General features: G+C 31.1%; 1 protein-coding gene and 1 long non-coding RNA gene across 4 annotated transcripts in view; one reads left to right on the forward strand and one right to left on the reverse strand.

Moving 5' to 3' along the window:
* The window catches only part of ine (inebriated), a 17569-nt gene extending 4790 nt beyond the window's left edge, over positions 1-12779 (forward strand). For both annotated transcript variants that reach the window (XM_068773717.1, XM_068773716.1), the window contains exons 2-9: positions 3357-3550; positions 7930-8064; positions 8784-8997; positions 9102-9598; positions 9679-9791; positions 9897-10176; positions 10877-11109; positions 11754-12779. In XM_068773717.1, coding sequence (XP_068629818.1) covers positions 3357-3550; positions 7930-8064; positions 8784-8997; positions 9102-9598; positions 9679-9791; positions 9897-10176; positions 10877-11109; positions 11754-11864 — 1777 coding nt within the window. In that variant the 3' untranslated portion in view covers positions 11865-12779. The remainder of the gene's footprint in view (positions 1-3356; positions 3551-7929; positions 8065-8783; positions 8998-9101; positions 9599-9678; positions 9792-9896; positions 10177-10876; positions 11110-11753) is intronic.
* Positions 10748-15291, reverse strand: LOC137930464 (uncharacterized). Of its 2 annotated transcripts, XR_011108905.1 has the most exons (4): positions 15046-15291; positions 14564-14651; positions 14357-14481; positions 10748-11089 (listed from the first exon to the last, which is right to left on the reverse strand). It is a non-coding gene; the product is annotated as an uncharacterized lncRNA (long non-coding RNA). The 2 variants fall into 2 exon arrangements; XR_011108904.1 differs by lacking the exon at positions 14357-14481 and having other exon boundaries at positions 14522-14651.
* Between the last annotated feature and the right edge of the window lie 782 nt (positions 15292-16073).

Genomic DNA, 16073 nt, shown 5'->3' on the forward strand with positions numbered 1-16073 from the left:
TTCGTCATTTCGTGCAATGTTCAACAGGATTTAGATGTATCAATTTTGAAACGATAAAGATGTACTAAGTATTCTTTAAATCCTAGCTTACTGATGGGGATTTTTCGCCATCTTGACCTTCACTTCGGGATCTGATAAGGTGTTGCATGTCGTTATCTTCTCTAACATATCTCGCAGCAGATACACGATTGATCGTGCGCCAGCTCTTATCGCTGCCTATATGATAATGATTTTAAAATACGTTTACGTACTTACTAGATGACAAGAAGGGATTACTAGCGGCACCAACAGTAGTAGTACAAAGACCAATAAGATAGAAGCCACTATAGTTCAATTTTTTATCAACTAAGAAATCACGGACATATTCAAATCTATTTTTCAAGTTTTTTTAAAAAAAATCTTGCTTAGATACTCAAAAACAATGAAAAATAGTATAAAAGTACGGCTGGTTTCGGTACACTTTGTGTGCATACGCGAAATTCATATTAAGCTACACAAGTCATCAAGACAAATAGACTTTAATCTGTTAAGCTTAACAACCTTCTTTTTATCTAAAACTTGGACATCCATCATTAATCCAAACAATTACGATGTTTATCGAAACCTATTTACGTATAAACACGTAAAACGGAATATTTTATGGGTGGAAATTAGTGTAAGAAGCTCGGGATCCAAGCGTAAGGATAATTTTGGCGAAGTCGCTAGTAACAGCAAACATGATCACAAACAGTCGAGGCTTTAGTATTATACTGCGTAAACGTCAAGACAATCGTTATCGCATTATTCAGCACAATGTTATGCACACGAATGTACATTTGACGCATTATATTAAATGACAAAGATGCTGGATGCAGGGCGCTTCCGACCGGTCGTGTTGGAAATTGTTGGGGGAAGCCGTTCTCTAACTCTGGACGTCTTATGGTGAAACGGTGATGATGATGATTATATCATTTAATGTGCTATATATAGGAATAAACAAAAAAAGTGTATTTACCACGACGCAACACCTAAACGAATTATATATATATATATATACAAAATTCTTTTCCAAACTTTTAGGAAAGACGTCACTTCAACAAATTCTTTTAAATATTTACGCATGAGTATTAACGATATCACGTTATCAGTAACCAATTTTAACAAGATAAAACATGTTAGTTTCGTGTATCTTATATTTAATAGATATATTTTGTTATATACTGATCACCCTAGCGTGTTCAGTCATCTAAATGGTATCAGTACGATTCCCTTATTTTATTATAAGTATCGTTTCAGTAAAAATTTTTAAACAAATAAAGGTTAATATACTATTATTAATTTTGTATGGAAAAGTGTACGGAACATTGCCATCAAATATATTAAGACGAACTGTCACTTCCAGTTATATGTGAATCGATATACCGTTGGGTGTATTGTATATTATTGTGATAGCCCACGGGTAGAGAACTGAAACATGCGATCGTAGATCGCAAGACCGATTCCCGGGATACAATCTTATATAATTCACACTTTATGCATTAATTATATAGAACTGCCACTGGTCACAAAAAAGTTTCCAAAGGAAGAGAGTACCATAATACTCCACTGCGATCGCCAACGTACCTGCAAAGAGTAGCGTTTATGTCCCCCATAGGTATCTTTGCCTATTCCATGCAGTGGGTGTCTATGGACTGAAACGACGACCGTAGGTTAGAAAATGGTTACAAGTAATTGATTTTGAGCATTCTAAGAGTCAAAAGAAATGTAAAAGTTAATAAAATAGTTTTATTATTAAATACAGTTTATATAAAATCGTACACATGTTTAATAATTCTTTCTAAAAAAATTATGATTTATTAAGTTGTTTAAGTCACTACTATACTTCACAGCGTCTTTATAGATGTTTCCTAACCTGTAACATTTGCTTTGTTTCAAACTTAGAACAGATATCTATGAAATCTTAATTAATGGACAAAGTGCACTATATTGCGTATGTTTAAATTATTTATTGTAATTGTATTTATTGTAATTTTATTTATTATATATTACATATTATAATACAGTTAAATCATATGTTTTTGGACTCGATCATAACGTTTAAAAAGAGAACAATTTAAGACTCTATCAGACTTATTAAAAGCAAAGTAACTTGCGAACATTTGAATTATTTTTTTTCAGAAGCTCATATTTATTATTAATAACAATAATCAATATAATATTTATATGTTAAGCCATAATATGCAATTTCTTCCAAAATATTTAGTATTACAAAAGTGACTTCATCGAGCATTTACATTCTGGGATCCATGTACTACGAGTAAAAAGAATTATAGATAGATAAATAACACTGCCGAAAACAAAAAGTTATGCCTATAGAAACTATTCGTTATGTATTTATATAAACAATTGTAAATTACTAAACCTGAATATAAAGCGATTAGAAGATTTTTATAAGAGATGATAAAAAGATTAAATTATTGTTTGCCTTTATAATTCATAATTTGTACAAATCCGTTATGTAAGACGATTATAGCATTTTATAGCAAAAATAGTCTTATCATTACATAACTCGTAAAATGTATTAATTTTATGGCAAATTATGTAATAAAACTATTTTTGCATAAGATAACATAAGACACAATCCAAAACGAGTGTTTGTATAATTAATTCATGAACATCAATACTTTTGTTTGCCGACTAAGCTACGAAGTATGTTCATAGGTATTAATTTAATTTTTAAACATACATGTTTAACAATATGGTACTAATTAATGCAGTTTCCCAGTGTGAGGCTCACGCCCCACGGAGTGCTCCCTCTCCTCTTTGGTTGTAAGGGGGCAATTCGAAAGTTGACACGACACGAATTTAACTATTTCGCTTTAATATGAAAATTATTATAAAATGTTACATAGAGAGGCGTCAGAACTTTAGAAAGACTGAGGTGGGACATGGCACAAAAAAGGTTGGAAAATACCGAACTAATGTATTAACGCAACTTACAATTTTATTCTATATTTACATTAGTTTCACCCTACATAAAGATAATTAGAATTATCTAATAGATACAGGCGTTACCTCGCGGAAGTCCATCTTAACTAAGAAAGGACTATATAGCTACTTCCGCTATGAAAGTAGCTGTAGAGCGGAAGTAGCTATATATTAGTCTCTTTCTTAGTTATCATTAGAATTATTTCTTGCTTAAACATCTTCCATGATTTCATGATTTTACACATGAAGCAATCATTATTTAACTCTTTCCTGATGAGCATTATTTGCGTGAAATAAAGCAAAGCGGTCCACCCCTGATAATAAGTTAAACATAAGACTTTACATGAATTTAAAAGGAATTAACACATGAATGAAATTTTCATCTACAGACCGCCAGATGAGGACACGGCTTCTCACGAGAGCGACTGCGATGAGGAGGAAGAAGATGACGAGACTGTACATCTAAAGCCACGGCGTCCTTTCTGGGCCAATAAGATCCAGTTTGTCCTCGCATGCGTCGGATACTCCGTTGGTCTTGGAAATGTATGGCGCTTCCCATATCTTTGCTACAAAAGCGGTGGTGGTAAGGAATTACATACCTTTAAAAGCATTTGCTACGAATTATTCTTTATTTTTTAAAACAAGAGTTATTTTTGAAAAATGTATTACACTATCGCAATCATGAAAATCATATGAATATAAAGAAAGCTTTAATTACATCATTATTATACCTTTATTTTCGCCATTTTATAACTCGGTCTCTTTATGTTGTCATTAGTAAACGCCTCTAGACTTTTCTAGAACCGACCCCAATTTCGGTACCAATCCATTACCTACAGCTACGATAATAGAACCCAAGACATCCAAGACCTTCAACTCTTAATTTCAAGGTTTATGCATTTTTTTAGTTGCATCACGACAATGATAAAAAAATTGAAAGCAAGTCTTATTATTAATTTATTCAAGGATCAAGTTGTGAAACACTGTGGTAAATATTTAAGGTTCCATCATTCAAGGATTGTCAATATCCGTAAAATAACCTAGTTACTTAACCCTTAGCGAACGAATGCCACCATACTCGCGACATTTGTTCACTAAGTGTTTAAGCACCTTTTTGCACTTTGGAAATAAAGCACTTAATTTCTAATAAATCCGTCGTCCAATTTGTCAGTTCTAGAAAAATGCGCTCGTTCGTTAAAGATTAACCAAGAAGTTGCAACCTTAAAGTTAAATCAAGAAAAACTTATATTTAATAAATAATATGAAGAATGTCCCATCCACAAAATTAAAATTTGAAATTACTTAACTTGGGGGTTCATGAGAAAATTATTTTTATATATTTTAATTTCAAACTATAATTTAGTTAAAAATACATTTTTTGTAAAACAACAAATTATTCTTAAGTCAATCTAAACTAGTACTGCATATGTTTTATGGTAACAACATAAAAATTGAAGAATACATAAATGTTTTACAAAAATTACGATAGTATGTTTAATCATAGTTATGTTGTATCATTTTAGCCACACCTACACTATTTAGATAGTGTCGTGACAAATAAATTTACGATAATTAGTGTCCAGATCATAACAAATCCTATTTACATATTGTTGTATTGATATGACACCACTACGGCTATGTTGCTAACACGAAAAGATTCGCTGTAATTAAATAGTCACTTTACCGACTTATTTCGATTGTTCTTTTTTAATGGTAAAAACTGCGGCGATTGTGGCTAAAAATACATAATGTTATCTTTTTATATAATAATTGCTAAAGTGCTTAAAATGTACAACGAAATTTTAACTGCAGGATAAATAATGTAACTAATTCAATTATAGTTCGAAGATTGGTCAATTATACTTCCTCTCTTATTAGCAAAATAAAATGATATTTTAAATCAATATTCAACCTATTACAAAAAATACAGATAACTCCTTTTAATATTATCTCATTGAATCACTGTACAAAATTACAACCAAAGTTAATAATGTTTCCAAATATTAGCTAAGTTTACCCCAACAAAAATACTAAAATTTATATTCTCCTCGTCATCGTTTCAGCGATAGGAGGTCCACTGCGGAACATAGACTTCCTCATAGATTTCCAATAGGGCCCGTTGAAAGTGGCCTTCGTACAGCTTCTTTCTACGACCTTAACCAGATCGTCGATCAACTTTATTGATGGATAAAGGAAGTGGAATAAGAGAGATGAAAAGAGATTTTTAGCCTCGCCCGTGTTTTTCTATTTTTATGAACCTTATAGCAAAAACTTACCGATCAAAACTAGAGTGATCTAATGTAAAAAGCATGCACCGTAATTATGTATATGACGTTTAAAAATCTACGAGGTCGTTTTGCCACCATATTGTACTTATCACATACTTAAACAGAAATTATAGGCGGCTGATATTTAAAATTAGTAGTAATTTTCCGTATTGATATATTTATCAGTATCAGAAATATTTACTACGGTAAATTATTAAAACTAAATGCATTTCTGGGCATACATTTATTTCTTAGTTCATATTATAGTGTAAAAATTATTAATGAACAACATTTTAGCATTATATAAATTTGAAAAGTAAATTAGGGTTATATGACACAATATTGTAACTGAAAGCTCTGATGCTACTGTATCCTTATTTTTTAAACAATGATTTAAAAATAATAATGTCAAAGATTATAGACGTTGAATCTTGACGCCAAACTTTTTCTTTACATCAATCGCTTTAAACAATTTTGGTTAATCATAACTCAAAAAATATAACGAAATTTCATTGCGAGTTCTTAAAATTTTGGGAAAAGTATTAAAACAATCTTCATTTATCAGCTAACTTATGTTACAGATCATAAAATTTCAATGATACGATTACAAAAAAATCGTAAGGGAAAAAAAAAAATTTCCTCTTTTCTACTTGTCGATAGTCATGATGATTTCTCACATTAACAATACGAACATTTTCATATTCAATAATAAGAAATAGTTTAATCAACAACTGCGCAAAATCGTGGTCAAACATTTTTGTATTACATACATGCTAAATGAGAACCCACTCACAGCCACAACAGCGTTTCGGTGTGAATTACATATGATGGTTTTTGCAAACCGATACGTCACGCTACGCACACGTCCACTCGAGATATCAAATGATTTATTATTTTGATTTATCCGCTCATCACCAGTTTACATCTGTATATAAATAGTATCAAAACTGATTTAAACAATAAAGCTGTTATCGTGACAAATTTTAACAACACACTTTGTGTTCCCTTCGCTTGAAGGACTTAAAAGATCAGAAATCACGTTGTATGATTAATAAGTTGCGAAACTGACAGCACCAGTATTATTCATGGTTTTATGCCCGTTAAACACTTCCTACGCATATCCGGATATCCGATTACGATTGTATTCCAAGATAAGAGAAACAGATTATTCACCGATGGTTTCGACTTTGTCATTTGTTCAAATAATACTACTATTTAATTTTATTGGAAAACAAAGCGCAATTACAACTACTAATAGTTTAGTTTACTGTTTACTGTAGGTAACTTTTTGAGGTAGTAATAATAATATGATTTCTTTTGCTACTAGGAATATATTTCTGTCGTATGCCAATGGTGATTTACAAAGACATCGTAGATAAGCGCCAAAAAACGAATATAAATTATGATAATCACACTCAATTAGACGTCGGACGGGGCGACACCACAAAGTCGGTTATTTCCCCCGAAAGTATGTAACACACTCTAATAACATGGCGACGTCGCTTAAAAATTTGTCACACAGTATCCTTTGCTAAACTACAATTGCGCTAAATTTTACTTTGATTTATGAAATTGCACACCCTATTAGTGTAATAATATCATTAACTGCGGAGCTCTGCCGACATAAACATAGTACGCTTACGCAAAAACAACTACGGCAGGTTCACACGCCGAGTTCAATCTATTTGAAAAGTTTTGAAAGCAAAAGAGATATATCGTAATTGTTACAAACCTATAGCCTACTAATTAAGGTCACTTTGCCTCATCATCGTAATCATCAAATCAGGGTTAGGATGTCTAATGCTTTAGATATAAGACTCCCCCTATAGATTTCCAAATTTTTTAGACGTCGAAAGATGCTCAATGCAGACTATTGTCTGTCGTGTCTACCTTGCTTCAATGACTACTTCGAAGCAAAATAATCTTACAATTTTCAGAATAAATAATGATTATTTATATAATATATTCTTTGACTTCGTGGTAGTCGCTTCAATTTATTTTTAATAAATATGTTAAATGAATTGCAAGATTTATTCCCTGTTGAGTGACACAATTTATCAAGTTAAATTATTAACCAATTAAGCCATGTTTAACGGATTTTAGTGTCGTAAATATAATATGATATAAAATCGAATAAACACCGAAAGTTACAAGCCCATTCCTGGTTTTAGGGCTTGAAAACTTAATAGCTATATAAATATCCGATATTACCATAATTCGTACTAGATGAATCACCATGACCATTAACAATAATTACTGATACTACACGCACTTCACGTCTTAGATTACAATATCTCGCGTTTAAACATTACCTTGACATGTACTTAGAAGTTGTAACTACAACGGCGGACAAGTCGTCACAAACTACTGCCTAAATAATCCTTTCAGTAAATAGCCGGCTTAATTGCACCGGTTCCTGTAGGTCAATTCGTTGTTATCAAGGATACAATTGCAGGCGTAATTATGGCATTACACCGATCAAGAACACTGCGAATACCTACGTGATAAATATTAACAATGGATAAAACAACGTATATCTAAACGCTTCAAACGATAAAAATATAATTTACAGTATTATAATGAATATCGCCAGAGAGGAAAACCACTTTTACACTATTATGAACTACGCTTCTCGGGGTAGTGCAGCAAATTCCTTCAAATTTAACTTTTTGTAATTAAAATAAATTTGTTACAGGTGCTTTCCTCATACCTTATTTCATTATACTGATAGTATGCGGTGTCCCCATGCTTTTTATGGAATTAGCTGTGGGTCAGTACACAGCGCACGGTCCAATTGGCGCACTTTCACAGATATGTCCACTTTTTAAAGGTAAGAAAAAGTTTGTTTCCCTTAACTATCGAGGTTAATATCAAAGTAAAACTTATATTTATTAGAATAACTACATCAAATTTTTAAATAACCTTTATTATTAAGGTATTTTAGGGAGGTAGACACTTAAATACTAATTTAATATTATATTAGACATTTTAATATTTCACCTCTTTAACCACTGAATAATTACATTTCATAATACAAATTTGAATTATATTGATACGACTTATCTATTTCTAAATGTTTAAGAATCTTTTTTTTTAAATGAATGCTTTATAAAAAGATTCTCTTCCTACATTATTAAATCTTTTTGCTTTATAAATTTATTATGCACTGATACCTATAAACAAAATCAAAGGCGTTATGTTTTAATGAGATTATTTAATAGTTTATATAGCTTTAATGGTAATGAATAAACATGAAAATGTATCACTTACCAACTATCAAGATTAGTCCTAATAATTAGCCTTAAATAAGAGCCAACTTCACTAAAAATGAAGAGCTTAAAATTATGGAACTTTAAATCAGTCAATTGCAAAGAATCATTCTATATTCATTCGAGAATGTTCCTTGGTTTCTTCGACTCCTCCGTACAATTATTTCGAATTAAAGAAATTTTTGTACTATCTGTTACAAAGAACAAAGCGAGTCAATCAGCTGATGAATTTTGTGAAGTAATGCAATTATGATTTAAAACTTTATTGCTTATCTTTTAGGTGCGGGATTAGCTAGCGTGGTGATATCATTCCTAATGTCTACGTATTATGCAGTAATAATTGCATGGGCCATTTATTACTTCTTCACCTCATTTAAATCCGAGGTACCATGGGCTAGCTGTTCAAATCGATGGAATACTGCACAATGTTGGGTACCTTTCCATAATCATACCAAACCAAATGGATCTCAAACGCCCACCGAACAGTTCTTCGAGTAAGCTACTTATTTATCCTCTAACCAAGATGCTTAGTTTACAGATCTCTTTAACCAATTATAAATATTAAAACCTCAATAATATTATTTTTTTATTTTTACAGAAAAAAGGTTTTAAACATGAGTGATGGCATCGAATTTCCTGGTGGAATGCGATGGGAATTGGCAGCTTGTTTAGTATGCGCGTGGGTTTTGGTGTATTTTGCACTTTGGAAAAGTATCAAATCATCTGCCAAAGTTCGTTATATAACTACGACACTTCCATTCCTCCTAATTATTGTTTTTCTCGGGCGATCATTAACCCTGGACGGCGCGGATAAAGGACTAAGATTTTTTTTTAAACCCGACTGGGAACTACTCAAACAATCAAGACCGTGGGTCAATGCGGCATCCCAAATTTTCAACTCAATAGGCATTGCCTTTGGGTCTATGATTATGTTTGCATCGTATAACCGCTTTGACAATAACTTTTTACATGACACCGTAGCCGTATCATTAGTAAATGCAATTACAAGTCTCATAGTAGGTATATTCACGTTTGCGACTATAGGGAATATAGCGTTTGAACAAAACACGGGTGTAAAAGACGTTATTGCTGACAGTAAGTAAACAAAATCACAAAGATAATTATTAATTATAATATTATGGTGCCCTATTTGATATACCTGTTATTTTTTTTAGGTCCTGGGCTATTGTTTGTTGTATATCCACAAGCTATTGCAAAAATGCCAGCATCTCAGTTATGGGCTGTTTTGTTCTTCTTTATGTTTTTATGTCTCGGACTCAACAGTCAGGTAAAGCAGATTTATTTTATTTCTTAACGTGATCATCTGCTCACCTTGAGAGTGGACGTATATTTACTTATACCAATGTATTGAATATTATAATTTTCATTTCAGTTTGCCATTGTCGAGGTAGTTGTTACCTCTATCCAAGATGGTTTTCCCGATATGATAAGAAAAAGGCTCGTGTATCACGAATTATTGGTGCTCTGTGTTTGCATTGTATCTTTAATATTTGGTATACCGCACATTATAAGGAGTGGAATATACGTATTCCAATTAATGGACTATTACGCCGCATCGCTCAGCATTACTTATTTAGCCTTTTTCGAAGTAGTCGCTATCGCCTGGTTTTATGGAGTGGGTAGATTATCACGTAATATTAAACAAATGACAGGTATGAATGAAAACCACACTCATTATTTTTCGCTTTCATCTTTTCCCTAATTAAAGTTCTAGAAACTTCGAAGCATAACACTTATGATAAATCTGGCCAGAACTTGTCTTGATGTCTACATTAGCCCGCAAACAGTACTTCCCAAGTATTACTATGCCAAAAATAAATGATATGCTACACAGGATTTTACATTTCTAAACGGGCACTCCGTCTTACTTTACGTCAGATAAATGCATAGCTCATCACATCCTCAAAATTATCAACTTGTGTATTTCTACGGGTATCTCAACATCACTGTATAATTAATGCTAATACTCATAAATTTCATATTTGTATTTTTGTGACCATAGATAAAATATGTTCACTACGTAACAACTTTCAACTTTTAACTGTCCCTAAAGATCCTTTATTTTAAAATTTAAGAATACTGTTATCAATTAGTAAAAAGGATAAAATAACTTCGACGGGTGATCCTGTCAAGTAGTCTTTTTCAGATCGTTAGTACATAGGAACGGTTGTCATGTGCTTTACCTGAAAAGTGATTGATATAAAAATATATAGAGAATACTGGGTAAATAAAGTGTTAGTACTTTATTTTAAAAATTTCCACTAATTTACTCATATTTAAAATTTGATATACAACTATCAAAAATACAAATTTTCACACTTTATATAAATTAACATACTTTTAAAATTCTAGGTCGATGTCCTTCATTATATTTTCGATTTTGCTGGTTAGTGGCTTCACCGGCATTACTTTTGGCACTATGGGTGGCCAGCCTAGTAGACTACACTCCACCAAGCTATCGCCAATATCCTTACCCTGCTTGGGCACAAGTTCTTGGATGGACAATAGCGTCACTGTCTTTACTGTGCATTCCTGTGTATGCTGTTGTGGTCATTATCAGATCCCCTGGAAATAGTTGGAGAGAGGTACGTGTTTAGTATTGTACTGGTAATGTTTATAAAAGAACAGACAGTTATTTCATATAAATAAATAGTATGCAGCGTTACAAAAAAATATTCAGGACCGGTGACTATTTGCTTAAAGTTGGCCACTAAGATAAAGATTAATCTTTCCCGCACTGTGGTGTATTGTTTCGAAAGAATGCTGTTAACCCTAAGGCTTTTAGAGCTTCGTCGGACAAGAGTAAACGAAGCGGAAGTCTTTGATAAATTGCCTCTATTACAAAAGCGGCCTGCGTAAGCACCTCCATAACGTCTGTTTCTATAGTAGTGAAGTTCATTAATATAGTGAAGTGCATCAATATAAAACTTTTGAAATCTCATTAAGGTAGTCTGTCTTTGCTTAGTCGTCATCATCATTTTGGATGAAGGACGTCCACGGCTGGGTATAAGTCTACCCAATATATTTTCAATAAGACCGTCTGGAAGCAGTTTGCATGCAGAGTTAATCGACTACCTTAACAAAGTCTCCTGACCACGTCAACTTTTGATCAGAATTATAAAGAACAAAAGCGATAATTTATTCTTAATCTTAAAAGATAACTGTTCACATATTATCACGTGTTATATGTACTATATATGTATTAAACATTCAAAAATTTTATTTGCAGAAGTTCCGTAACTCAATAAGACCAACATTTATGTGCGATTGCGGAGTCAACGGTTGTGACATATGCTGCTCAGAATCTGAGCCTCCAGATGATAAAACAACAATGAACTAGTCTTCAATTATTTACACTTCATTTATTTTAGTCTTTAGCAGTATCTAACTGGAGTACTCACCTTCCCACTCAGTGATATCAAAAATAAACAAGACAAAAAGATAATAAAACGAGATATTCTTCCATCATAATTATCATTAATTTACAATGACGTTAACATACTCGACCCAAAACTTATGTTCTTGTAATAGTAACATACTTTTCTATACTCGATTTCAATGAGTAATAGGTACATACATCAAGTACAAACAGATGTATTGATCGCATGCCGTAAATAAATAATAACATATAAATATTTACCCTAATTTTATTCTGTTTTTCATATAGATATTTAAGTTAATATATTTAAAAATCACCCAATTTAATAATTAGATAAATTTTGGATGTGTACTATACTATATAATCTCAGAAATTTTTCAGCGCGTTTATTACATAACTCTTATTGTTTGTAAAACATACATCTTATAGGTTGTAAAACTTTCCGTTGTTTTATATAAAATAGTTATTTATTTTAAAATAATGAATTCACCAATAAATAGTGGTGGAGTGTCAATTATTTAGAAAAATGTACTGATATCCGAAAATAATATTATTTTTAATACAAAATAAAACTGTTACTGCGAGTCATATTTAAAAGCTACATATCAAAACGGTAACTGTGATTTAGACATTCCATAACAAAGTTGTTTTTATAGAGGAATAGATTTTGATTTATATGAAATTATACCTTAGTATTAATTTTAGAAATTAAACACAGGATTAGCCTCTTGCGTTATTTGAGTAGAAAAGTAGAAAGTATAACTTTCTAATAATGATTATATTTTATAAAGTTTAAAAGCACTTATCCGAAAATAATTTATGTAACCAAGAAATGTAAATATTTTGAAAATGTAAATAAAATGTTATCAAAATAAATCGGAATCTAAAAATAAAGAATAAGTAAATATATATGTTTTATTCATCGCCATCATCTATCATGGCATAGGCCTCCCTCATAGATGACCGATCTTGCGCTGCCCGCATCTAGCGACATCTCGCAACCTTGACTATATCGTCGGTCCACCTAATTGCCCTATCCATACCGCGTCTACCGGCACGTGGTCGCCTCGTATTATTATAATTGAATTTACTTACATATAACCACAAAAATAGTAATTAAAAATTTAAAACAGTATATTTCAAGTAATTCAATACAGGATTATGAAAATAATCACGGTAATTATAGAGGAATATTCAATAACGATTTATTCCGTGATAACTTTTCTAAAACCTTTTTAAAAGATATCTACCAAGAATCAAGTCATTCGGAAAAATACCCTTCTTATTAAAACTCTTTTTAAATATAGTAATTATGTCGATTAAAATTTTGTTAAAAAAATCATAGATTGATTTGAAAGCCTACTATAGCTCCATAATTCCGCCTATGAATTATACCGGAGTTATTTACTTCGACGTGGTAAAAGCTTGCCATAAAATTTACGTATAATATGAGACTCAGTGATTAAACCTTCAGGCATCGCATGTAAGAAATATGTTCAATGCCAGATTAAAAAAAAAGCTAAGATGCCAACAAATGTACACCTGTCATAAATAGCTCAGGGCGAAAGGGCGACTACCCGGGGCGCAAAATTTTGAGTCGTCGATATAAAAATATGAATAATATTTTTTCACGTTAATTATATTTTTTGATTTTTTACATTGGAATTTACCATTTGTGAAATATTTGCCGTTTATTACTTTTTAATTGGAGTAATTTTGTATATTCTTATATGAAAACGCAAAAAAAATAATGTTGCTTAAAAAAAACCGCATGCTCCACCACATATCACAGGCTTTACAGAACTATTTAGTTTTTTAGCCCAGATCACAGTTATGTGATACACATGTAATCAGAACCTTATTACCTAACTGCTATTTACTATCCGCACTTGTTACGAAAATTTAATAATTGCTGAGAAATGAAAGACGGAAAAGTCACTCGGAGCCGAATTAAATAGCTTCATAACCAAATCACACACCATTTTCGTCCTATGTACGACAACGAAAAAACCTAATAATAGGAGAGCTTCAACGTACACACGTGTTATCTTGATGCTTAGTTCCTGCAAAGCAGTCTTAAAGGACCTTTAAGCAATCAACAAACTTAAAAAAGCTGTAAATACTAATGGGCTCAGATCATGATGAAAAGCAGGTATTAAAATGTGCGTTCCTACATTCCATGTCTTTTTAACTCCGATTGAATTACAAATAAAACTAATATACAAATTCAATAACTTATCACTTTTAATTTGTTTTCGTCATGCAGTGCCCGCAGAGCAAAAAATATATATTTACTAGTATAAACAAACCTTACAAATCCCAAATTCAACAATAATTCATGTGTATGTGCAGATAAAAAATAAAATCACAAGTCTTTTATTCTTGTTGTAAGACAATTGTGATGGAATCTGAATAAGAGTCAATACACAAGGACAATTTCTATAGAAAATCACCTTACATCACCCACTACCAATCTCATATTTGCCAGTTGCTCATAGGATATACTTATTCCAAAATTTTTATAAAGTTCAGTGTACTGTGATGATATAAAATGAACACTTGATTAGCTGTTGATTCACTGGAACAAAAAAAATTAATGTAATTATTGAACAACAAACCTAGTTAATAATTTTATATAAAAACATTGTATGTCAAAATACAATTTAAATCATAATTGTTTTTTTCTTTTAGGATTGGGACATATTTCCTCATCATCAGTTTCATTGCTTGAATCTTCAATATTATCCTCTGTAAAGAAAAAAAAAATAGTGAAGATTAGGTAATTAATTAGAAAGATTAGGTTTTTTAATTATACAAGAATTTTCATCAATTTTATCTGTCTTATATCTTTTCAGAGACAAATGAAGACAACTGAAATTAAAACCTAAAGACCTCAAAAAAATACATGGTAAAGAATCAACTATCACTAGTTGCTCCTTAAGATAACTTTTTAAAGAATTCTAGGGATCCATTACCATCTACATCATCCATTAACATCTATAATACTCATGCAATGAGTGTTGGCATAGTTGCTGAATATAAACACAGACATAAGGATCCAGTTTAGGATCAAAACTAAATTTTAATAAATAAATTATACTAATTTTGTACAATGGTATTCAGTTTTTATAAAAATATTTACCGCTATCACCACTTTCAAGTATAAGTTTTGACATAGCCGCATTAGCTAAAAGTCTAAATTCTTCTAAAGATTTATGTAGAAGTGTAGGTTCAGTGTTAGTTTCCTTTACAATCGTATCAATAACTTTACCCTTTTCGGATATAACAATTTTTATTTCATGAACCATTATTTGCGACATCGGTAACACTACTTTAAAAAGTTATTCAAAGAATAAAAATATATTACTTAAGTCTTTAAATGATTACTTATTCGTACTTTTTAGGTTATTTAAAATGTCATAAACACAGCATCGCACGTGTGTACCTTCAATCAGTCTTAGATAAAATAATAGAATTGCGAGCAGAATATTGACAGCTGCAACTTCATTACGCTCAAAGATACAATACGGTTTATTTTTCTTATATTAAAGTCACAACACATTTTCATTTTCCGATTCGTGATTATTAATAAACGCTTAATATGTTTAAAGTAATGTTTTACCACCACTAAAGACCTGTAAAAAATTAAATACCTTTATAGTTCCAAACTATTCGTTTCACAAATAATTTATTATCTAATATGATATTACAAAAATAAAGAATCATTGATAAATATAGAAAATTATAGGTGGGGAGAATCTAACAGAAATGTTTCTTAAGCTTATCATTATGTGTGATATAATTTATTATTATAATTTTATTTTAAAATTGAAAAGTTTGTCTTTTCGGCAACAACAAAATTATTTATGTTTTTTTACTAACTTTCTGACAATTGTAAACAATTTATTATTTCAGTAGTATTTATAAGAAATTTTACAACAACAATGTGTTATTGATTAATAATTTCTCAAATTACACATTTTGTCACAAACCACCCGGAATATGATAATTAAAAAAACTATGTTCTTAAACCTATTTATGCATAAGGTTTTACCAAAATGGTAATTCCGTAAAAGAAACCCCACTAAATATCATTTACCAACAAAACTTCAGAAACGTTCATTAATATACTTCCTTGTTTTTTAATATCTTTCAATATTACGTAAAAGT

Source organism: Battus philenor, unplaced genomic scaffold (genome assembly GCF_028537555.1).
Source record: "Battus philenor isolate CCGP_79_NKW_IND1 unplaced genomic scaffold, ilBatPhil1.0.hap1 SCAF_6, whole genome shotgun sequence".
Lineage (NCBI taxonomy): Eukaryota > Metazoa > Arthropoda > Insecta > Lepidoptera > Papilionidae > Battus > Battus philenor.